The sequence below is a fragment of the Pimephales promelas genome, chromosome 14 (genome assembly GCF_988280905.1).
Source record: "Pimephales promelas chromosome 14, fPimPro1.hap1.1, whole genome shotgun sequence".
Taxonomy (NCBI): Eukaryota; Metazoa; Chordata; class Actinopteri; order Cypriniformes; family Leuciscidae; genus Pimephales; species Pimephales promelas.
In genome coordinates this window covers 19,378,743-19,402,697 of record NC_142782.1, presented here as the reverse complement: position 1 = coordinate 19,402,697, position 23,955 = coordinate 19,378,743, and the positions used below count along the sequence as shown (strand labels likewise).

Below are 23,955 nucleotides of genomic sequence, written 5' to 3'. Positions count from 1 at the left end.
ATTTTTGTCTGTCAGTCATATAATGCAGGTCTATGGTCACCACCTCAAAGAGCATGCACAGAGAAGTCCAAATTAAACATGATTTAATGACTCGTAAATGTAAGAACACATTGATGGCCTAAAACACAAAACGAGTGGTTTGTGTGAGAAAACGAACCGTATTTATAACGGGTTTTTTTTACCTCTTGCACAGTCACAAAGCGCCCATGCCCTCAGATCACTTGGACGTGGCTGTGGTTACAAGAGGTAAAAACGATATAAATACTGTTCGTTTTCTCACACAAACCACTCATTTCCTGTCTTAGGCCATCAATGTGTACTTATATTTATGAATCATTAAATCATGTTTAATTTGGACTTCTCTGTGCATGCTATTTGAGGTGGTGACCATAGACCAGCATTATATGACTGACAGACAAAAATAGTTTGACCTAAAACTATCAAAATTGAAAATACTGTAGAAACAAGGACACCAACATCTTGGATGCCCTTGAGGTAAGCTAAAACATACCAAAAATTTATTTCAAAGTGAACAATCCCTTTAACTATTATGAAATAAAATATGACACTGCAAAGCAAAAGGTTCACAAAATATGAAACCATTGTGTTGGCCAAAAACACAAAAAATTTAATTAAATATGAAACACAACATGCCCCAACCTGACTTTTATGAAAATGTATCCCCAGAACACATTTTCACAAACCTTTAAAATGCCTAAAGTTCACTGTTCTTCGAATGTATTTCACTGTGGAGCTACGAAATACAAGAGGTTTAGTCTGAAGTGGGCCTACAGATTTCACAAAATTATTGTAATTTAAGAGGTTTATTTTATTTTATTAGACGTTTGAAACTCATTGCTATAGAAAACATAACTAGACTTTTGACTCAAACATTTAGGCCTACCGAGAAACAGCCCTTGTGCCAACTAGCCCCGCTCCCTTATCTCTATTTTGGCATTAGAAACTTTGGTCAGTTTATTTCTCTCTCATTCCTTTCAGTCTTCGAGTTTAATGATATTACATTTTATGAATGTTATGACATTCTGCATTTGATCCAGTGCGTCAGGTGAGAACTGCTGTCCATCTTGAGCGCTTCCTGTGGATCCATTGCGCCACGGACAGTAGAAGCGTCCGGTTACACAGCAGCACACTGTCACTATTTGCTCCCCCACACATCATGGGCTATTTTGGGCCAGTGCGTTAGCTCATTATATAGAGTTTTCTTCTAGTACCCTCCCCTGCCTTTTGGCAAGCAAACGTGCGCGTGACAGTTCGGGAGAAGAGTGTCGGTGAGCGTAAGACCTTATCTTGGACTCTTTCTTTGCCCTTTCACCCATTTATTGTGTATTTTGTGCCACTCTACCACGGTTTGTCCCGGTGCGATGAGAAGACAGCTGCTGTACACTAGTTTTCCAAAGAACCGTCACGGGACGCGTCTCAAATAATCCACTCCGACTGAAGCGCACTGAAGCCTCCGTGAACGTCTTCTGTTGCTTCTCGTTGACGATATTTAGAACATTGTTTAACACCTCATTACATTTTTACGGGCCCAAAGCTTTGCAGAAGATCATGGAGACTAACCCTATACCCATTTTGACTATCCAAACGAGCCCATTCGACGACCAGAGACCAGGGACAAATGGACTGCGAAAGAAGACTGCTGTTTTCGAAAGTAAAAAAAACTATCTTCAAAATTACATCCAAAGTGTGCTGTCCTCCATCGACTTGAGGGACCGTCAGGGATGCACTATGGTGGTGGGCAGCGATGGAAGATACTTCAGCCGGGCTGCATCTGAAGTCATCGTTCAAATGGCAGCTGCCAACGGGGTAAGTGATGGTGTTTATACTAGTCGAATAAAAATCTCATGCATGCTTTTTCACTATTTTAACATTTTGCAATTATATTTATTTTTTGTCTGTGATAGATTTCTAGTCTAAAAATGCATCAGTTATTTATTATTTTTCGTTATTATAAACGTGATAGATTTTAATTAAAAGTGCGTTTATTCATTTTTTAAATATAATTAGATTAGTCTAGCTATATAATAAAATTGCATTGTTTATTTTTTTAAGTTTTCTGATCTATATCATCAAAAAGGAAACATCAGTTAATTAAAGCATATTAATTAATTATTTGTTTATTTACTTATGAATGTCAGATGTTCTGTCTATGTAATAAAAATGCAATGCATTGTTTTAGGTTGTCTTACTTGTATTGACTTATCCTCAAAAAGTAACATCAGTTAGATTAATTAAAGCCAATTAATTAATTGATTGATAAACATTTTCTCGTCTATATAATAAAATGCATTTTTTATTTGTTTCCTAATAAACATTATAGATGGATTAATGAAAGGCCACTTATTTATTTATAGATTCTCTGATTTATATAATCAAAATTAATGGTATAATTATTATTATCCTCGTTGTTATATTTGATTATTATCATTTCAAGTGTTTTTGAAAAATGTTAGAATCATGATTTGTTGTATGTCTGCTTTTATGATGACTTTTGGTATCCCAAACTGAGATGCACGTTTTGTTGGAAAACCCTGAAAAGCAACTAAATGAATATGAAAGAAAGCTCAGAAGGAGTTAAATCCCTTTCCTGGCCTGGCCAAATGTATCCTGTCTTATCTGTTATGCCATCCCTCATCTGCACACTCTTCCTGGAGAGCCGCTGTTTCCCTTGTTTTGACCTCATGTTCATGTCAACTACAGGGAAACCCAGAACATGGCCACAAGCCAAGATGCTTCATCAACTTTGGCCATCAACCTTTATGGCATATTCTATTGTATCTCTAATGAAGATGTAAAGTTTAGTTCAGTCGGAGCATTAAGCCTAAATTCACTGTGTTGATGCTCTAAATACTGTTATTCCATTTATATTATACAATACATCCACATAATTCCTCCCTCCTTTAGTCTCTTTCTTTGTATCAGTGACATTCTTCCATACAAACTTGGTAGCTCTCAGAGACATGATATACAGACACTGTGTATCCAAAAGCAGCACCTTATATGGATAAGCTGTTCAAAGTGTGCTGGGAATACAGTTCACACTCACTGAGCTTCAACTAAGAGATGCATGTAAAAGCAACGGGATAAGCAAAGCATCAGTCAGGTATTTAATTAGCATATTACACAAAAAAGACTAGGGTCAGTGCACTTGGTCATCATTATAAATGCTTGAGTGAGAGATGCCAAATACCTCACTATTAATAGAAAGTGGCTGATCTTGTAAAGCTTAATGAGTCACAAAGTTGCTGAGATGTCTGGGCTGCTGTCTTGTGAGCTAGAAAGACTGAAACAAGCAGTATCTGTCAATATATACAGCGACTGACAAGTGACAAGTGAGGTTGCAATTTATGGAAGCTAGGATTGTATGCAGGTCTGCTTTGAATGCTTAGGTACTGTTAGCCTGTATTTGGAGTAAAGAACCCTGTACACGTCTGTTTAGTTGTGTCACTGAGTCAGCTTGTCAATCCCACAGGAATGAGCTACCAGACAGATGTAGTTGTTGATCTGGTATGCAGTAGTAGCCGTGACTGGCGCCTCGAAAGGGTGCAGGTTTAAAGCCCATCACATAATGTTATGATGACCCCTGGTGAAGGTCTGGAGGCAAAGAGGCTATTCAGGATCTAAAGCGCTCATTTACATTTGTCATTTCAAAAATGAATGACGTTCGTTCTTTTGTGAAACACAATTGTGTTATTTTTTAAAAAAAGTTTAAACTGTTTTTGTCATTGGAGTCCAAAACAACATTGGACTTTCAATGTTTGAAAAAAAGTTTTACATTTAATCATATTCATATCATCTTTCCTCAATGTTTTTATAATCTACAGGCGGGAAATGCAAAAAAAATGTACTTTTAAATGTACAACAGATTGATAAAAGCTATATATTACTACTCCAAGATACTAATATGCACATTTTAGGGCCAGTATCTAAAGTATAAATACTCACTTTAACATTTTTACACTTGAATTTCTTTCTTCTGTTAACCCAAAAGAAAAGAAAAAAGAAAAAATATATTTCATATATATATAAATATAAATAAATATTTTTCTTATAGTGAGAGTCCAAAACAACCATTGACTTTCAATGCATGAAAAAAAAAAAAACTTTTATAAATCTCAGACACCACTAAACCAAAATTTCAATTTCAGATAGGACGTCTAGTCATTGGACACAATGGGATCCTGTCCACCCCAGCAGTCTCCTGCATCATCAGGAAGATAAAAGCCAGTGGTGGGATCATTCTCACTGCAAGCCACAGTCCAGGAGGCCCAGGAGGAGATTTTGGGATCAAATTCAGTGTCGCTAATGGAGGTGAGAACATTACAAAGCATATTGAAACACCCTGCAAAAGAGCACCTTCAGAATAATAATGATACTTTCAATATGTAATATTATAATATCAGCCTCTAAGGGAATCGCTGTGCCAATAATGTCATGACATCAGCTTAACGTTACCTTTTTCTAAGCTGTAATGAACAACTACAGAAAACACAGAAAAATATATTCTATGGACATGTATTGTAATATGTATGAACCTAAATTTACCTATAGGCCTAATATATAGCTGACCTTAGTTTATTTTTGCTTTTACTTAAATCATTATTATAATTAGATTTTTTTTTTTTTTTTTTTATCATGCATATTACTGTTCAAAAGTTGGGGTCTTTAAGATTTTTTTTAAGATTTTTTAAGAAGTCTCTTAAGGCTGCATTAATCAAAAATACAGTATACTCTCAGAAAAAAAGGTACAAAAGCTGTCACTGGGGCGGTACCTTTTGTACCTTTTTTTCTGGTGTGCAGAAAAAATGATCACCATTTGCCTCACGCAGTGCTTAGCATAGAGTTGATCAGGTTGTTGATTACGGCGGCCTGTGGAATGTTGGCCCACTCCTCTTCAATGGCTGTGCGAAGTTTCTGCAGGACCTGGAAACACGCTGTAGCATATGCCGATCCAGAACATCCCAAACATGCTCAATTGGTGACATGTCCGTTGAGTATGCTGGCCACGCAAGAACTGGGATGTTTTCAGCTTCTGCCACACGCTGCCATATCCTTAAACTCCAGACCCGCCAAGCAGAGCTTACTGTAAGATCTAGCGGGTCCTTCCAATAGTGACGCATGTGTTTTGCTCTCACAGGGAGTACAGGCATGAGCTGCTTCCTAGGACCAGAAGGGGGACCTAGGAGTTTACTGTCATACACACTCCTTTGAATGTTAGTGTATGTTAGCAGCATCATATTCAAGAAGATGTGTCAGATTCCATCTCTCTGTGAAACTTGCATTATGATGCATATTTTCATTTTGGTGGATTACGTATTATAAGGAATATTCATGTGACGGCTTAAAGTAAACAATGTCATTTTTGCAGTTTCTTCAGAGCATTTATTTTGCACCCTAGAGAGATAGATAGATAGATAGATAGATAGATAGATAGATAGATAGATAGATAGATAGATAGATAGATAGATAGATAGATAGATAGATAGATAGATGTTTTGTTGAATTCTGCCACTGTTTCTTGTTCCCAGGGCCATCTCCAGACACAGTGATGGAGAGGATCCATCAGGTCAGCCGCACACTAGAGGAATACGCCATCTGCCCTGACCTCCACATCGACCTGTCCCGCCTTGGCCGTCAAGACTTTGACTTGGAGAACAAGTTCAAGCCCTTCAGAGGTGAGTGGTATAAACTTATACTCGAGTGTTTTCATGTACTTTTATCACAAACTTCAAGTTTACACACATGTACTGAACATAAACATGTTCTTTCCTTGTTTTCCAGTTGAGATTGTGGATTCAGTCGAGATCTATCTAAACATGCTGCGGGGAATTTTTGACTTTGGTGCCATCAAGAGCTTGCTGACAGGTCAAAACCAGCTGAAGATACGAATAGATGCAATGAATGGAGGTAAACTCTTGTGGACAGTTGCAAATACCAATATGCAGCAGATCTGTATGCACTGTGGAGTCAATCTTCATGTCGTCTGTTTCAGTTATGGGACCATATGTCAGAAAAATCCTATGTGATGAGCTCGGGGCTCCAGCTAATTCTGCTGTTAACTGCGTCCCTCTGGAAGACTTTGGAGGCCAACACCCAAACCCTAACCCTGCTTTCGCTGCGTCTCTGGTGGACTCTATGAAGGGGGGAGAGTTTGGCTTTGGGGCTGCTTTTGATGCAGATGGGGTGCTTATCTCTTATCATCTGACAATTATTCACAAATCACTTGCAAATTACACAAACAGAAAAAATATGTAAAAACGTCATAAGAATAATAATCAAGAAAAGATCAAAAGAATCAAGGCTGTTGAACAATATTATTGCTGGACTATTTCCTGCATCTTTCTCAGGGTCTTGTTTTGATTGCAGTTCTTTACTAATATCTTTCTGTTTTTTATTATATTTAAAAGGATACGCCACCGTTTTTTTTTTAAATTAAACCCTTAACTAAGACGAGTTGATACGAACCTCTCTCTACCATTGCGCATGAGACACTTTGATAGCACTTAACTAGTCCAGTTCATTCAATATGGGCCAAGCAGGGAAGCAGAGAAGTTTTCTCTATTTAAATACAGTTACACGAGTAGAGTAACTCCACCAAGAATGGTGACACAAAATTAAACGTTGCGCTTTTCTAAGCGTGTAAAGTGGATAACTATAATGAATGGCGGAATACAGCAAGTGCTTGGGAGCACTTCGACTCGGTGCAGTAAAATAGTAATATCATCACTGAAAAATCCCTCTCTGGAGTGATATTACTGTGCCAAGTCCATAGAAATGCGCGAGTCGAAGTGCTCCCACGAAGTTATCCACTTTACACACTTAGAAAAGCGCAACGTTTTATTTTGTGTCACCATTCTTGGTCGAGTTACACTACTAACTGTTGGGCTAACTGTTGTATAATGTTGTCTTATGTACAGGATCGTTACATGATTATGGGTCAAGATGGGTTCTTTGTGAGCCCGTCAGATTCACTGGCAGTGATGGCAGCAAACCTCTCCTGCATCCCTTACTTCAGTCAGAGAGGAATCAGAGGTTTTGCCCGCAGTATGCCAACAAGCACAGCCATCGACAGGTAAGAAAACCTTGTTAATTGTGAAAAATAAACCAGTTTTTATCAAAAAGCACATTCACAGAAATGTAGATGTTAAATGTTGCTGATAGAAGTCGGACTCCTGTAACATGCTCTCATATGATACTCCTGAAATGCCATTATGCTGCAGACTATTGAAATTAAAACAAGTCAGCACCAAAAGTTGCTCAAACCACTCTGTCTGATAGGAATGTACTACTAAACCTTAAAAAATTCATCAATACTATAATGCGGAATCTTGAATATCAATTATGTACTTAAATTTGAATTATAAACCGATTTGCTTGCACTTGTATTCAGTGAAACTGGTTGGTTCTACTTAGTTTTAAAGTAATTTTCACACGTCTTGCTTCCATTTCTTTTCTAGACTTTCACGTTTGTCAAATTGAGAGACAGTGACATTATCCCTTAATATACTGCAGGAGTTCAGAGCTGTTTAAAGAAAAGCCAGTCAACTCTCAAAATAATTGATAAGCTGATGATCAGGGAGGAAATCATCCATCAGGATCTTTCCACTATCTCAGTTACTCTTCTTGTGCAAGACACTAAATGGTAAAAGCATTAGTGATGGGGCCAGAGGTTACAGTGTGGAGACTCACTCCCTAAGAATAACATTGTTAGCTCAACCCTGCGCTCCTGCAGACTAAAAATAATCATGCTAAAGACCTATCTGCTTCGAGACAGGATCTTGTGCTATATGAGAAATTAATAGCAATTTCATGCATTTAAATGATATTATTTAAATGTAAAGGCTTTTAATAAAATTGTTCCATCCTATTCCTACATTTGTAGCTTATTTTGTGGCTCTGCACTCTCAGAAAAAAAGGTACAAAAGCTGTCACTGGGGCTGTACCTTTTTAAAAAGTAAACTTTTGTCCATTTTAGATGCTAATAAGTACATTGCAGGTGCTAATATGTACATTTTAGGCCCTAATATGAACATTTTAGGTGGTAATATGTACATTTTAGGTATTAATATGTACATTTTAAGTGTTAATATGTCCATTTTAGGTGCTAATATGTACATTTTAGGTGCTATGTCCATTTCATGAGCTAATATGTACATGTCAGGTGGTAATATGTCCATTTTAGGTGCTAATATGTCCATTTCATGAGCTAATATGTTAATTTGGGTGCTAATATGTACATTTCAGGCGCTAATATGTACATTTTAGGTGCTAATATGTACCACAAAGGTACCAATATGCAGCCTTTGGGTACAAAAGTGTACCTTTTAAAAAGGTACAGTCCCAGTGACAGCTTTTGTACCTTTTTTTCTGAGAGTATGTGGTGCAAAAAATGTCCCAATCTGATACAGCAACAGCTCCATCAATTGTGTCAGTTGGGGGCGGAGTTATCTGTTTTGCTGACCAATGGGGATCAGGGAGTGTTCAGAAAACCTGCCTGAATACAATTCTTATTTTTTTCTGTTCTTTTTGACATTTAACAAACACACTTCAGCTTTCAAATGTGTTTTAAAAATAACAAAAAACTGAAAAACTGACAAACCTAAACCGTATTTACTGGTCCACTTCTCTTCTATGAGATAAGTTTGCAACTTTCTGCAAAAACGTGAATCTGATTGAAATGAAATGGCCTTATTAAATGTATGGTTCGCTCAAAAATTAAAATTCTGTCATCATTTATACTCACCCTCATGTCGTTCCAGACTTTCTTTCTTCTTTGAAACTCAAATATATATTTTAAGAAATGTGTCAGTGTTTTTTATTTTGTCCATACGATGGAATTCAATGGTAACCTTAATGGTTTATTAACAACATTTTTCTAAATATATTCTACTGTGTTTTACAAAAGTAAGAAAGACATGCAGGTTTGGAATGACATAAGGATGAGTAAATGATGACATATTTTCATTTCTGGGTGAACTATCCATGTAATGCTGGCAGTCAAATAGGAAGTGAGGTTATTTAGTGCTACCCAATCAGTCATTAAAAACAGCCAGAAATTGCTTATTGTGTCATAACACCAGAATTAAGTGTGATTTCCTCCCATCAATATTGTTTTTGTTCTGTGACTCATTATTCACTTCCTGGAGGCTTTGCAAGGTTGATTCAGTGTTAGTAACACACTGTAAATGAGACTTTAACTACTGGTGTGGCTAAGATAAAGAAAGAGAAGTTGAGTCTACATTTGGCTTGCAGATTAGCTTATAAATTATAGCCATATAGCTAAGCAGAGTGTCATATTTTCCATTCTGTAAATGATAGTTAAGTAAGAATGGGTGCTCCCAGCCTAGAGACAGTTCTATTCTCTCTTAGATTGAAGTCACCCTCCAAATTTGAGCGGTTGCCTTCCAGGCTAAAGGTGTGGTCACTTCATGTTACATTCACTTCCATTTGATCACATGGCATATGTAATCGGTTTTTTTTTTTTTTTTTTTTTTTTTGCTGCATACTAAAGGTCAAGTTTGATGCGGTCCCAGATAAGTGGTGGATAATTGATGGATGGATGGATGATCTGTAAATTTGTTTGGCAAAAACATTCTGACCAATAATGGAGTAGTCTCTGACTTTTTGGCTCAATAAAAATAATTTTCGCCTGTATACCGAGATCTAAATTTATGGATGTAGCATCACGGGGAAAAAAAATGTTTTCAGTTGCGATGCCATTGTAGAAATGTGACATGTACACTCTCAGAAAAAAGGTACAAAAGCTGTCACTGGGTCTGTACCTTTTCAAAAGATAAACTGTTGTCCATTTTAGGTGCTAATATGTACATTTTAGGCGCTAATATGTACATTTTAGGTGTTAATATGTACATTTTTGGTGATAATATGTACATTTTAGGTGTTAATATGTACATTTTAGGTGTTAATATGTACATTTGGGTGTTATGTACATTTTAGGTGCTAATAAGTACATTTTAGGTGTTAATATGTGCATTTTAGGTGCCAATATGTACATTTTTAGAGTTAATATGTACATTTCAAGAGCTAATATGTACATTTTAGGTGTTAATATGTATATTTTAGGTGCTAATATGTACCACTAAGGTACCAATATGCAGCCTTTGGGTACAAAAGTGTACCTTTTGAAAAGGTACAGCCCCAGTGACAGCTTTTGTAACTTTTTTTCTGAGAGTGTAACAATCATTGAAAAATTACAAACCAATCAGTAATGTTTTGCCATGTATGCCTTCACATACATGGCAAGTCAGTATACAAATGATTATAAATAATGAATATATAAATTATACATTTAGAAATTAGAAATTGAATTGAAAACACATATATTTGTATTATATTTGATTATAAGTAATAGATTTTAATTATTTTATTTTTATGACAACTAGAAATGGCAAAAATATGCAAAGTTCAGTTGAGCCCTGTTTTATTAGGCAACTGATTTGTATGTTCATCTCATCATCATTGACAACTGTCAACAAGATAAACATACTTTTTAGATGTTCACACCAATCATTTTAATTCACAACACCACAAAAGAGAGACAGCTCAGAAAATGAACTGACCTTAGTTAGTTAGCTGTTGAAACCAACAATAATCAAGACATTTTTATTTTGTGAGTCCTTAAAAGTTAGATTTTGTAGTGCTGGATCTGGTGATCTGGAGAGTAACTGAATCTGTATCATTCTGTCCAACTAATCTGAACTTAGGCATGCATGTCCCCCTGGGGTGCGAGTTGTTGGAGCAAAGCATCTTTGCTGCTGTAAACCTTTTTAGGCGACAAGTGAGCTCTAGGCTGTGGCTGTGTTTATACTATGGACCTCACAGGAGTGTGTGTTTGTTAAGTGGCAGTGGAGATAATCTACTGGAGCATGTGTGCGCTGTAGGTCTGGTGTGTGATTGCAGCTCTTTATATGTGCACATATGACTGTGTTTAAGGATGGAAGGATGGAAAGGAAACATCTGCCGTGTTCCCTACACGTGGGAAGGGGAAGAAAGAATGTGTGCTGTCAATGTGACCATACACTGAGGATGAACTGCTGAAATCTGGGGAAATTACACATGAGAAAATACAGTCAAATTGTATCTGCAGTCCAGTGTGTTTGCTGTAACCATATTTTAAAGCCATTTAATGATATAAATACATCTGTATATAACATCCTGGGACTTTTCACTGTTTCTATCACTCCACTTCCCAAGCTGTCAGTCTGTGCATTAGTGGTGGGGATTTGAAGTGAATCTTTCTGCAGGCGATTGTTATCGTTAAATTAGTAGGTGGTGAAAAGGGACTGTTTTTAAGAGTGAGTCATTGAGTAATTCACTGAATTTGTTCAACAGCTTTGATGCATTCACACTCTAAACAATGCTGGGTTGTTTGGACCCAAATTTGGGTCAAATATGGACCAACCCAAATGTTGGGTAAAAAATGTAATTAAAAAATGTACATTTGAAAGTGAAAGTTGAAGTTGGGTTAACATTTTTAAATTACATTTTTAACCCAACATTTGGGTTTGTCCATGTTTGACCCAAATGTGGGTTGAAACAAGCCGGCATTATTTAGAGTGCAGGAACAAAATTAGCAAGCAACTCTCTTTATGAATGAATATTTGAATAATTCACTGAAACGATTCATTCAACAACACTGATTTATTCCGGAATGAAATGAGCGACTCTCTTTATAAGCCACTGAATTATTCACTTAACCGATTTGTTCAATAGCACTGATTCATTTAGGAACAAAACACTAGTCGGGGTAGTAATGGTAGTTATGGTCTGGCAAAGCGTCATAGACAAATCATTTCCAGAGGGGCATCACCAACGGACGTCGCGGGTAGACCTAAAACCAACCAGAGCAATGAAGATGACGTATGCAGAGCGGCCGCCGGCGGAGAAACATCTACGAGTGTTGTTGTTTGCTCGCTTTTCAACAAAAAGTAAACGTTCAAATCGCTTAAAAGCAGACGCGATAGCTGATTAGAACGAATGATGTTCCACGGCGGCGGCCATATTTGTAATGTAGGCTACAAAATCTGCTTCAAAATGCCAGCGCTGTCGTCATCGTGTAAAGCCCGCCCCAACGTTTCTGATTGGTGCCGCGATTTCGACGGATTGGAAATGGGCTTGAATGAGCTCTTTGCCAGACTAACTTTCAAAGCAAATCTAAATTTGCCAGAAGTTGTCTGGGTTTTCCCAGGCTAGAAAAATGACATAATTGATATAAAATTATATGAATGATGGTCAGCTGAAATGTGCGTACGTCACAATTCACGAAGAACCGCTAACATCCAATAGGAAAATTCAACTGCAGTAGCCACCGTTCAACCTGAAGAGGGCAGCACTAAGACTTTTTTACACCATATATTGTAGAAATAAAACACTTTATACACAAACGTCAAAAAGTTACTCAAATCAATGACTGGTATTAATAAAGATCCATTCTTACAGATCATTAACTAAAAAAAATTTGGTTTAGGGTTTGGTTACTCTTTAATTAGACTGCCAGTCCACTCATGCTAACATTATGCTAGTTGATAATTTAGTTTTATTGCCAGATTGAGGTTATGAACAGCTGCTGATTTAAAAACTCAGCTGAGCATGTTATTTTCCCTTTTTTCATTCTTTTAAAGACAGAATTGGTAAAAATCCAGTCACACCCTCATGAACACATATGCATGCAAAATATTTCCGATGCAAAGTTAGAGATAGCGCTGCTTGTGTTGGCCACAAATAGGAGAGTAAATCATGGAAAACAAGTCAACAGGTCAAAGATTCCAGTTTGCTGTCCATGTGCCAGGCTTTCCATTCTACTCCATGTCCCTTGAGTCAATAATATTTGTTTTCCCATATTTAGTAATTCCACCCATGAGTAAACAGCTGCATCCTAGCCCTCCTCATTTACATCAGTTCCCTGTCATCTGTCCCTTCATCTGATGGGATCTCAGCAACTCATTACCCATAATGCCAGATTGCAGTGTCTGAAAATAGTTATGACTCTAGCCATTATCCAAGATCAACAAACAGAGAAGGAGACTTGTAATTGCGTTCCTCCTCGTGTTTTCTCCATCTATTTCATTTTCATAGTTTTTTTCATAGATTACAGTTCCCAAATAGAAAACTTAACAATAATGTAGTATGACAATATTTGTTCAAATGTTGGCCTATATTTTCAGTTTCTGTGACAGCTCGCAGGAGTTTAACGGTATAAGCAAGTTAAACAGGTGTAGACTACACACCAATGATTAAAGTGCTGTTTGCTCCTCCAGGCACATGGCTGAATCTCAAAATAAATGTCAGCCAAAATGTCAGCATGGTTTCGTTCTGCTTTTGCCTTATAAAGACACTGAATTTAGAAGACGAAATATGCAGTTTGATTAATGAATCACTCCAAAGGACAGATACTAAATGTACTACCAGTGAATTTGTGGTGGTGTGGACGCTAATATATATATCGTTATACTTATCTTTATAGTTCCCGCTCTTGGTGTGTACAGGCGGCCTTTACATTGCAGTATAGTAATTGCAACATTTTTAAGATACTTTGATAAAAGAAATAAGCCAGTGAGATACAGTCCTTCTTTTAGATTTGATCTTGTCCAAATAATTTCACTGGACTACTTATGCTTCCTGTTTGTTTGCAGGGTTGCTAAGGCTATGAAGGTGGCGCTCTATGAAACTCCCACAGGCTGGAGATTCTTTGGAAACCTAATGGATTCTGGGAGGTGTTCGTTCTGTGGAGAGGAGAGCTTTGGAACAGGTGGGTGCCATCAGAGTCAATGCACTTCACAGCTTTTAGAGTTGAAACTCATCATGAATGTTTCGTCATTATTTAGCCTACTTCTTACACTCTAAACAATGCTGGGTTGTTTTAATCGAGAATTGGGTAAAATATTATGGACAAACCCAAATGTTGGGGTAAAAAATGTCATTTAAAATTGTGACCCAACTTCAACTTTCACTTTCAACTCTACATTTTTTAATTACATTTTTTAACCCAAATTTGGGTTTGTCCATATTTGACCCTGTGAAACACAAAAGAAAGCATGTTTAAAAAATAATTTATGTTATTGACATTTTTGGAGGTAGCTTTTTGCTTTCTGACATTTTGACCACATCCAAAATGTAGATCTTTATCAGTGTTCTGCTATAAAAGGAAGACAGGCTGGTGAATCATCTGAAACAGTGAGAAAGTGAGAGTAGTCTCTGCTGGCAAAAGCAAACAACTCCTCCTCTGTTTTTCTCACAAAAGCACACAGGGTGGGGGGAACAGAAGAAGGAGGTAAAGGAGTGGAAGAAAAAGGGTTTTACCGGATTGTAGTGGTTTTAGTTCTCTAGTCCTCTCATGTCATATTACACGGCACACAGCGCTTGAACAAGCAGACGTGTTGCTGCTTTATAAAGGTGTTACTTCAATGACAGGCACTTTTTTCATGTCACGTGGGTTTGATTTTTATTAAAAGTAACAAAAAATAAATACATAAACAGCTAACTAATAGCAACTAACTTTTTACCCCTTTTTCTTATGTAAATGTGACATTGAAACTGCATTTGGAAATGTTTTAACATGCATTTATCTTTGCTTATTTTTTTTAATTCTTTTTACAATGCATCTAAATGGTGTTTAAATGACTTATCTATAGATTGTATTTTTCTTAATTTTTCTTATTTTTCTTTTTCTTGTATTTGTCTAAAAACATGAAAATTTGCCATAGTTTTTATTTTTTATTTTAACACAATGATAATTCAACCATTTTTGCTTCTTTTCTAATTGCTTTTGTTTATAGATTTTGCTTTTTTCAGAATCATGTTTTCAGTATATTTAAATGTGAAAATTAATATATTATTGGTGTTTTATATATATATATATATATATATATATATATATAATTTTTTATTATTATATATTTATTTATTTTTTGGTCATATGAAACAAAGGTCCAAAATGATAATTTCCACCCCAGAATGTAATCAAATAATTTTTTGTGGAAATTACATTTGTTGGTTCAGAAAATAGCAAACATTTCAGTGACAGACAGTATGTACTGTATATGCACAATTAAGCGATAGTTCACCCATTTACTCACCCTCAGATACTTTTAAACCCCGTTTTATGTCTCACAGTTTTTAAAAAAACAAAAAAAAAATTGTTATTATTTAGTTACCTTTTTAATTCCACTTGGCAAAACTGCCTATAGTTGTAGCAATTCTGTGAATATTTGAAGGTGAGGCCTGTCTGCTATTGAATGGTTGTGTTTTGGTTGGCAGCTGAATGTGGAATAAGCAACTGGCGACATGAATGATGTTGCTGGGCAGACAGACGCTTGGCCCTGGGGGTGGCTGGGTCAATCTTTAAAGCCTCTGGGGTTTTACACCGTCACGAAGACCTTGAGTGAGACACGAGGCATTGTCTGTAGGTGTCAAAAGAGCAGCCCGCTCATTATTCACCATGTTCTGACTTTGCGGCGGGATTGTAGTGCTGTCATGGGTCACTTGTCAGTTGAATTCTCACTAATCACTCTCTACTATGCTAGACATGCATCATTATATGGTGAGGCAGATATCTGGTACAAATTGAGAGTGTTTATGGAATATTGGCATTAAGCTAGTTTCCCTTCTGGCTGTGAACCAGGTCGTTTCTGCGTCTAGCTTATTGTTTTGTGAGCTGAGGGAAAGTTAACAGATAATAGTCGGACAAGCTGATAGATGTTGAAATCTGCTTTTCGAAATGAACTTTATTGTGTTTTATTGATTTGAAGGGTCAAAACTAATTATACAAAAATGTTACATTAGCTTACAAACGTCTTTGGCTGTTGATGTGATATGCGGTAGGCCTGAGCATTTTTTAGTACTTCAGCATTAGTCACGCACAGAGAACAGCTGTCGGATACAATTCTTCTGACACATGATTACATGAAATAAACCAGATCAAAGAAAAGATGCCAAGCAGATGAAGAGTTGACCATTATAATGGAATCACCGCCTATGTCCTTAAATAAGTGACTATTTGAGTGGACAGGAATTCTGTTTTCCTTATCATATAATACATTCACCTATGTGGACATTGCTGATTGTGAAAGATAGACGAATAGTTAGTGAAATACCTAATGCTAGATAACACCACAAATGTAACGTGATCATGGTATGAGCATGGAGCATTAGTTCAACGTCAGCTGATAAAAGTAGCCTATTATTGTATTGTTGCAGTGGGAGTTTACATGAGTTTCCAGCATGTTGTGTGATGCTTTCTCCGGTGTGTTGAAAGTCTCAGTGTGGCCGTGTTCAAGCACGCACAAGAGTACGAGCGCTCTTGTAAAAATTGGTTGCAATCTGAAACATCACCAATAGAGGCCGCTAAAAAATACATATAGCACCTTTGCAGCCTTGGTGAGCATAAGAGACTTTAAAAAATCTTACAGACCCCAAACTTTTGAACGGTAGTGTAGATGAAAATATGTATCTCTCTATCTGTCTCTTTCAGGTTCAGACCACATCCGAGATAAAGACGGCCTGTGGTCAGTTCTGGTATGGTTGTCCATAATGGCAGTGCGTAACCAGGGGGTGGAGGAAATAGTGAGAGATCACTGGGCCAAAATGGGACGCAACTACTTCTGCAGGTGAGCTGAACCCAAATAAGCATCTTCCCAAGCGACAGTTCTTTCCCAAGCTTCATTTCTAACATCAATCTCCAAGTCTCTCGGGACATTTCAGGATATTTCTTTGTGTTTACACACAGAACCCACCGGCTCAATGGCTTTTCCTTTGAGACTGAGTAGGCAGTATCTCTTTATTGTGTTCCTGGATTGTTTTTCCCTTTCCCATACATGTTTCCCACATTCACCATATTTAGCTACTTGTAGATATCATGTGAAAATCCTCTCCAAATTGTCATGAAAATATTTATTACTGTAGTAGGTATTATTAGGTTACATCTTTCTTTTACATTGATGTACTAACTATAGTGTTTGTTGGATTTATTTCTTTATATCTGCCAGGTTTGACTATGAAGGAGTGGACAGCAGGGCAGCGTATTACCTCATGAGAGATTTGGAGGCTGTTATCACTGATAAAGCTTTTACCACTCAGAAGTTTTCTGTGGGCAATAACATCTACAGTGTGGAGAAGGCTGATAATTTTGAGTACATCGACCCAGTGGACGGCAGTGTGTCAAGAAAACAGGTCAGTTCAACACCTTGAGATAACATGAGAGATGTCCTATCAAGTTATAGTGACACTAAACTTTGAGCTTTATTTACATACACATGCACATGGGAGACGTCTTTATTTTGTTGGTTATTTAGCAAAATACTGTGTTGCTAAATAGGTTTACAGTGCATTCTCACTGAGAAAGACGTCTCATGCTCACCATTTATTTGATGCAAATACTGTACAGTAAAAACAGTAATGTTGTGGAATATTATTACAATGGAAAAATAATTGTTTTATATTTTAATATATTTTAAATGTAATTTATTCCTGATGAAGTCTTCAGTGTCACATGATCCTTCAGAAATCATTCTAAAATGCTGATTTGGTGCTCAAGAATTTTTTTTAATTATTATTATCAATGTTGAAAACAGTTGTGCTTCTGAATATTTTGTGGAAACCGCAATAATTTTTACAGGTTTTTTTGATGGATGGAAAGTTCAAAAGAACAACATTCATGTAAAATAGAAATCTTTGTAACTCTACAAATGTCTTTACTGTCCATTTTGATAATACAGTAAGTAATAAGTATTATAAAAAAAAAAAAATTACCAACCCCAAACTTTTGAAACACACACACACATACACACGGACACACAGGACTCTCCATAGATGTAATGTTTTTATACTATACAAACTTATATATTTACATATATATTATCCCCTTACATTGCCCCTACCCCTAAACCTACCCATCACAGGAAACATTCTGCATTTTTACATTTTCAAAAAAAAATAAAAAAAAAAATCTGTATGATTTATAAGAATGTTTACCCATGGGGACCTCAATTTAGGTTCCCACAGTGACACGAGTCCCCATGAGTATGTGTGCATTCAGGTTTAAGTCCCCACCGGGATAGAAAAACATGTACACACACGTGCGCACACACGCACACAAATCTATGGTTTAAATGTTGCAACTAAGTGAACTGACACATCACAATTTTCATAATGCACAGTATGAGAAATGAATGTTCATTTTGAGATTTACATTTAACAGTGTTATTACATTTATTTTAAATGATTATTTGATAATAGCAAAGTTCATCTAAATGAAAAAAATAAGATAAAATGTATTACAGTGATGAGATCCAAACTGCAAACACGATCGTGCTTTTAACTGACTGAACAAAAGTAAACGAATCTTTGCAACATCTGTGTTTAATTAATTCGAAGTCATCCATAATAAAACCAAATGTGCGGATCGGTCCCATAGTGCGCCTTATTCATCTGAGATAATGGGGAAATGTCTGAGATTTTGCAGCTTAGTCGCTTGTATAAAGAGCTGCCAGGGGGTTGTTGAGCATTAAGGTTTTATGTTCAGCAATTATATGCTATTTAGTGCGGCACGCGCACCGACCACCCAATGAACGTGGGCTCAAGTGGGATTCCTTGTTTGGGCATCCACATTCACACTTAGCTGCTTATGTGTTTACGGTGTACGCGGCCTGGTTGAACAATACGTGCCGAGACTGTTCAAATTTTCATTCAGCTGCTCTCTCTTTCTCACTCCTTTTTTGGAGGATGTGCTAAAGCACACGGAGGCGCACATGTGCTTGATAGTAACAGGAGAAGGATGTTTCGAGAGATGCTTTATCTTTATCTGGCCTGGATTTGCTGTACTAAGATGCGGAGCCCTTGAGTGGTCTGTGTCACACACACGTGTAAATACTTGCGTAGCCTTGTGTTTGAAGTTTACCCAGCTGACTCACACTGTTCTGACCTGGAATGTGTGGAAACCACCTTCTCCCTCTCCAAAGTAACCTCTCCAATCACAAAAAGGATGTAGTTACAGCATCTACTAGCAGGGATGCCAAACCTTGACCTCTTGACATTAGCATTCATAACTTTGCCTTTCGACACCTCATCCACTTCTCATCTCATTTATATCCTTGCAAATCTGCATATTAGAATGATTTCTGAATGATCATGTGACACTGAAGACTGGAGTAATGATGCTGAAAATTCAGTTTTGCCATCACTGGAATAAATCACATTTTAAAATATATTCAGAGAATACAGTTATCCGAATAATGTGTCACAATATTACTGTGTTTTTGACCAAATGTGAATTGAACACATCTGATCTAACCTCATGAATCACACTGGTTACATGGGGTCAGGGCCTGTCGTTCATTCAGTGGTCTCCCGTTGACCGAGGCGACACAGTCACTTCAGTCATCCGCCCGGCGTCTCTACAGCTGAGTGTGTATTATTACAACAGACATTCCTCCCAGTGCCGGATTGTGTCAGCTGTCCCGGTCCTCTTCTCTCCTGGTCTGTGGGGGGCCACCGAAGAGAAACCCAGCTGTCGGAGACCATGACATACACAGATACACACACCAACATAGATATTACATCTATAACAGTGGTTTATCTATCTATCTATCTATCTATCTATCTATCTATCTATCTATCTATCTATCTATCTATCTATCTATCTATCTATCTATCTATCTATCTATCTATCTATCTATCTATCTATCTATCTATCTATCTATCTATCTGTCTGTCTGTCTGTCTGTCTGTCTGTCTGTCTGTCTGTCTGTCTGTCTGTCTGTCTGTCTGTCTGTCTGTCTGTCTGCCTTTTATTAGGCTGATTGCATATCTGTCGCATCTTTCTAATTTGGTTGCTTACTGCTTTCAAATGGCAGATTATTTTCAGTAAAATAGTGTTTTTACTTTTCACCTAATAAGAACTAAACTTCTCATTTACTCTTCATCTCACTTGCTGTCTCTGTGTAGTTACTGTTCATTTTTATTTTATGTTTTAGTTACAGTATTGTTACATGTCACTCCTCCACTGCTGAGTAGTTGTCCAATTGGATCTGGCTCGGAAAAAAATAGTTTTCCCTGTCATCTAGTGGACATTATTATGAACTACAAGTGTTGCTGTTTGGGGAATCCAAATAGTAGAGCTTATACTTTCAATTACATTGAGCTGCCGAGAAATGTGAATGTTTCATGTTGAATGTTTGACATTATCACATACAGTTTTGTTTGTGCTTCACAATGCTTTTCGAAATGGCATTGTGGTATAGTGTAATTGTCAGTGTTGGGTAAGTCACTCTAAAAAAGTAATGAATTACTAGTTATTAATGAAATCTTCAACAGTGTAATTAGATTACTGTTGTAACTACTCTCTCAAATGTACTGCATTACTTATTACTAATATACTTTCTATACAGTATTTAATGCAGTTACGTACATCACAAGACAAAATTACTGTAAGAGTAACACCTTTACTTTTCAAGGGAAAAGTACTTAAATTACAGTAATGAATCACTTAATAATGCCTGACACCCGGCACTACCAGTTAATCATTCTGGCTGGTAACTGAAGGTTGTAGGTACTTTATGATTAATCAGCACTAAAATGAGCTGCATTTCTATATCTGCACTTGTCCTGCAGGGCCTAAGGATCATCTTCACAGACTCGTCCCGAATCATCTTCCGGCTCAGTGGTTCTGGGGCCGGAACAGGGGCCACCATCCGCATCTACGCTGAAAGCTACGAGAGAGACCCAGAGAGACACAGCAGAGAGACCCAGGTGAATGAATTTATTATTCCTAATTTATTATCATCGTTTGACCAGAGGCAGAGCAGAGTTGGCTGTCAGAAAGGAGGGTTTAGAGAGATCGAATCCATATATGGAACGGTTAAGCAAAGAGAACAGTTTGGCCCGACAGAGGAAAAGGGGCTTATTATCGAACTGTTTCAGACACTGTGAGAAAAGATGTGATGCTACTATGTTTTTTAGGAGAATATTAAAGTTTTTTTTTGTTTTGTTTTTTTACATTGAATGCACATACACTTGTAGTTTACCTACCAAACAAAATTAGGAACCTTTAAAATAGCAAAATAGGGCACTTTAAAGAAACATTTCTGTAAAAAAATAGTTTCATGATTTGCAATCACAACATTTTTCTTTTGTCAAATCAACTTAGATCATTTACGTAGTTCAGATAACATAATATTTTGAGTTTCTGGTGATTAAATGAATCTCCGTCATTGTATTAACTCACCTTTTTCCAGTTCAATCAACTTAATATTTTAAGGCAACCAAGGTTACTTACTTTTTAAGATAAAAACCAACAATATTTTTTTACAGTGTACAGTAATGCACTTACACAGGCCAAATTGTATATGTTTTAAAAGCATAAACGTGAAGCTTATACTTTTATAAAAGTACTTACGTATTATTTTGTTAAAACTTGTGTATTGTTTGAGCTGTACAGTAGTTTTAGGGTTTGAGGTGTTATGTTGTCATGGGAGACTGTAAAAAAATATTTTCAAAATGTGTTATCACAACATTTTTTCTTTTGTCAAATCAACTTAAATAATTTATTTAGTTGAGATAACTTATTATTTTGAGTTTCTGATGATTAAAATAATCTCCTTCATTGTATTAACTCACTTTTTCCAGTTCAAACCAACTTAAAATTTTAAGGCAACCAGGTTACTTACTTTTTTAAGTAAAAACATTTTTTCACAGTGAAGTTGTAAAATTGATTGTAACTTCACAGAGAATACGTTTTTCTATTGAAACAGTGTATTTTAATGTTCATTTAAGGTCACTCTGCCATTTTTTGCTTTTATTAAGAAGAAAATAGTATTTTTGTCATTACTTACTCACCCTCAAGTTGTTCCACACCTGTATGAGTTTCTTTCTTTTGTTGAACACAAAAGAAGATATTTTAAAGAATGCTGGTAACCAGAAAATTTAAGGCACCCATTGAACTTAGGAAATAAATACTATGGAAGTCAATGGAAGTCTTTTGTGTTCGGCAAAAGAAAGAAACTCATACAGGTGTGGAACAACTTGATGGTGAGTAAATGATGACAATTTTCTTTTGGTTGAACGATCCCTTTAATGCAGTTTAATGCAGCCACTCTTGGTGCTGGCAGTCTGTTAACAAGCCCTTCCTTTGACCTTTGTAGGTTGTGCTGGGTCCTCTCATTGCCATTGCTCTAAAAATCACCAACATCCACGAACGAACTGGAAGCAGAGGCCCCAGTGTGATCACCTGAGACCAATCCAGCAGCACACACACACACACCAGGGGCCAAATTCACTTTCCTCACTCACGTCTGATCCGTCTTCTTTTGTGCCTTTTACCCTAAACACAACAATGAATGTGCCAACTCTTCATTTTGCTGCTCTTTTACCATTTCTCACCTTTTTCTTTCTCCTCTCTCAATTGTCTTTACAAGGGCCCCTGTGAGGTTTTCTCTTCTTTTGCACATTTAAACTCATGTTAACCACTACAAAAAAAAAAAAGGGGGAGCAAAGCATTTTCTTCATGCTCACGCAGACTCCTTGACTGTTTTTAATTCAACAAGAATGAGGTTAGAAACAGAACATATATAGACTACTTTGTGTTTTGAATCAGCTGCATGGGGTCTAAAACTTAAAACCTGTTTTCCTGTATGCTTTTGTTTACAATGTAGCTGTTACAAAGAAAAGTAGGTCTATTCAATGCAATCAATGAAACGAGGGAGCAACGCTGTTCGGTATTTACTTATTTCTGTGGAAACACAACAATATAAACTGTGCAACAGCTAGAGCTGGTGCCTCATTTATAAAATGTTACATTTGATCAAGTTCATTTCTGAAATGTGAGTATAAGTGTGATTCAGAGAACGTGCGTACGCTTATCTTCCACGTGAAATCAAGAAAAATCTAGAAAACGCTCCCTAATTAATGTTATTCGCAACAGTCACCGTCCAAATCCTTTACTTGAGAATGGTCAACTGCAAGAATTGCTTGGATTTCCAAATACCACAAGATCATTTTTATAACGTTTTTATAAATGAGGCCCCTGATGTCCAACAATGAACCACTAAAATAATTATCATAAAGATTGTCTTGAAGAATGGTTGTGCTATCATTTTACGTTCAATCTTGTAATCGCTAACACTTTGATTTACAATTTTCTGACCACTTTCTGAAATGTCCACCAGATTAAATTTGTGGCGTGAATCAAAGTATGAAATGTTTTAAAGGAATGTTTGGCTATGAATTAGTCCGCTCAAATTAGTTATTTTGTTGAGCTTTCAATTTTTAAAATCCTGCATGAATCAGTTGTTTGTGTCTAGTGTCAGATGGATTATGTGCATTCCATTGTGTGATGAGAAACATGCCTCTTAGTTTATTATTATTATTGTATAACATAACATAACATTTAAAATATTTTTTTTTTTGAGCCAGAACATTAATCAGTGTTTAAGATATTTGTGAGGATTTAAAAAAAAAAATCTGTTGATCCTAAAAGTGCAAGTCCCTTAAAATTCTTTACAAATGACTCCAAGGTGAAAACAAATGCTCCCTTTTAAATGCTATTTTGATGGAGGATAGAAAAAAGTAAATGTCATTAGCTGTAATTAATTTTGTATCCTAAAATGTGCATAAATAAACTTTATCTTTTGTGTGTCATGGCTTCTTGTTATTGTCATTCAATCAGTGAGGTCAAAAACTCACATGTTATTGCTGTCCATCTTCTATCTTATTCATTTCACTTCAGAATATTTAGTTAAGTATAACAATTAATATGAATAATTAGATTTACCAAATTTAATTATACTGGCTAAAACAACTTTAAACAAATTTGTCTCTAAATGCACAAATGTGTATTTCATGTTCTTCTTTATTTAAATATATAAAGAAATGCACATTGCCAGTCAAAAGTTTTTATTATTATTATTATTATTATTAAAAATG

The 23,955-nt window shown here is 36.4% G+C and overlaps 1 protein-coding gene across 1 annotated transcript; it reads left to right on the top strand.

Moving 5' to 3' along the window:
- Positions 1-1,139: 1,139 nt before the first annotated feature.
- On the top strand, positions 1,140-23,672 carry pgm5 (phosphoglucomutase 5). The gene is made up of 11 exons (XM_039679877.2): positions 1,140-1,827; positions 4,170-4,332; positions 5,550-5,696; positions 5,803-5,928; positions 6,014-6,204; positions 6,939-7,093; positions 13,674-13,789; positions 16,511-16,646; positions 17,025-17,208; positions 20,647-20,784; positions 22,176-23,672. Exons 1-11 carry the CDS (start codon positions 1,570-1,572, stop codon positions 22,263-22,265), a joined length of 1,704 nt encoding a protein of 567 aa, XP_039535811.2. The 5' UTR covers positions 1,140-1,569; the 3' UTR covers positions 22,266-23,672.
- The last annotated feature ends 283 nt before the right edge of the window (positions 23,673-23,955 follow it).

Coding starts and splice junctions, on each gene's coding strand:
- pgm5 (XM_039679877.2), top strand. CDS start 1,570: ATGGAGACTAACCCTATACCCATTTTGACTATCCAAACGAGCCCATTC. Junction 4,333..5,549: donor ATTCAGTGTCGCTAATGGAG/GTGAGAACATTA, acceptor TCTTGTTCCCAG/GGCCATCTCCAGACACAGTG. Junction 20,785..22,175: donor GACACAGCAGAGAGACCCAG/GTGAATGAATTT, acceptor TGACCTTTGTAG/GTTGTGCTGGGTCCTCTCAT.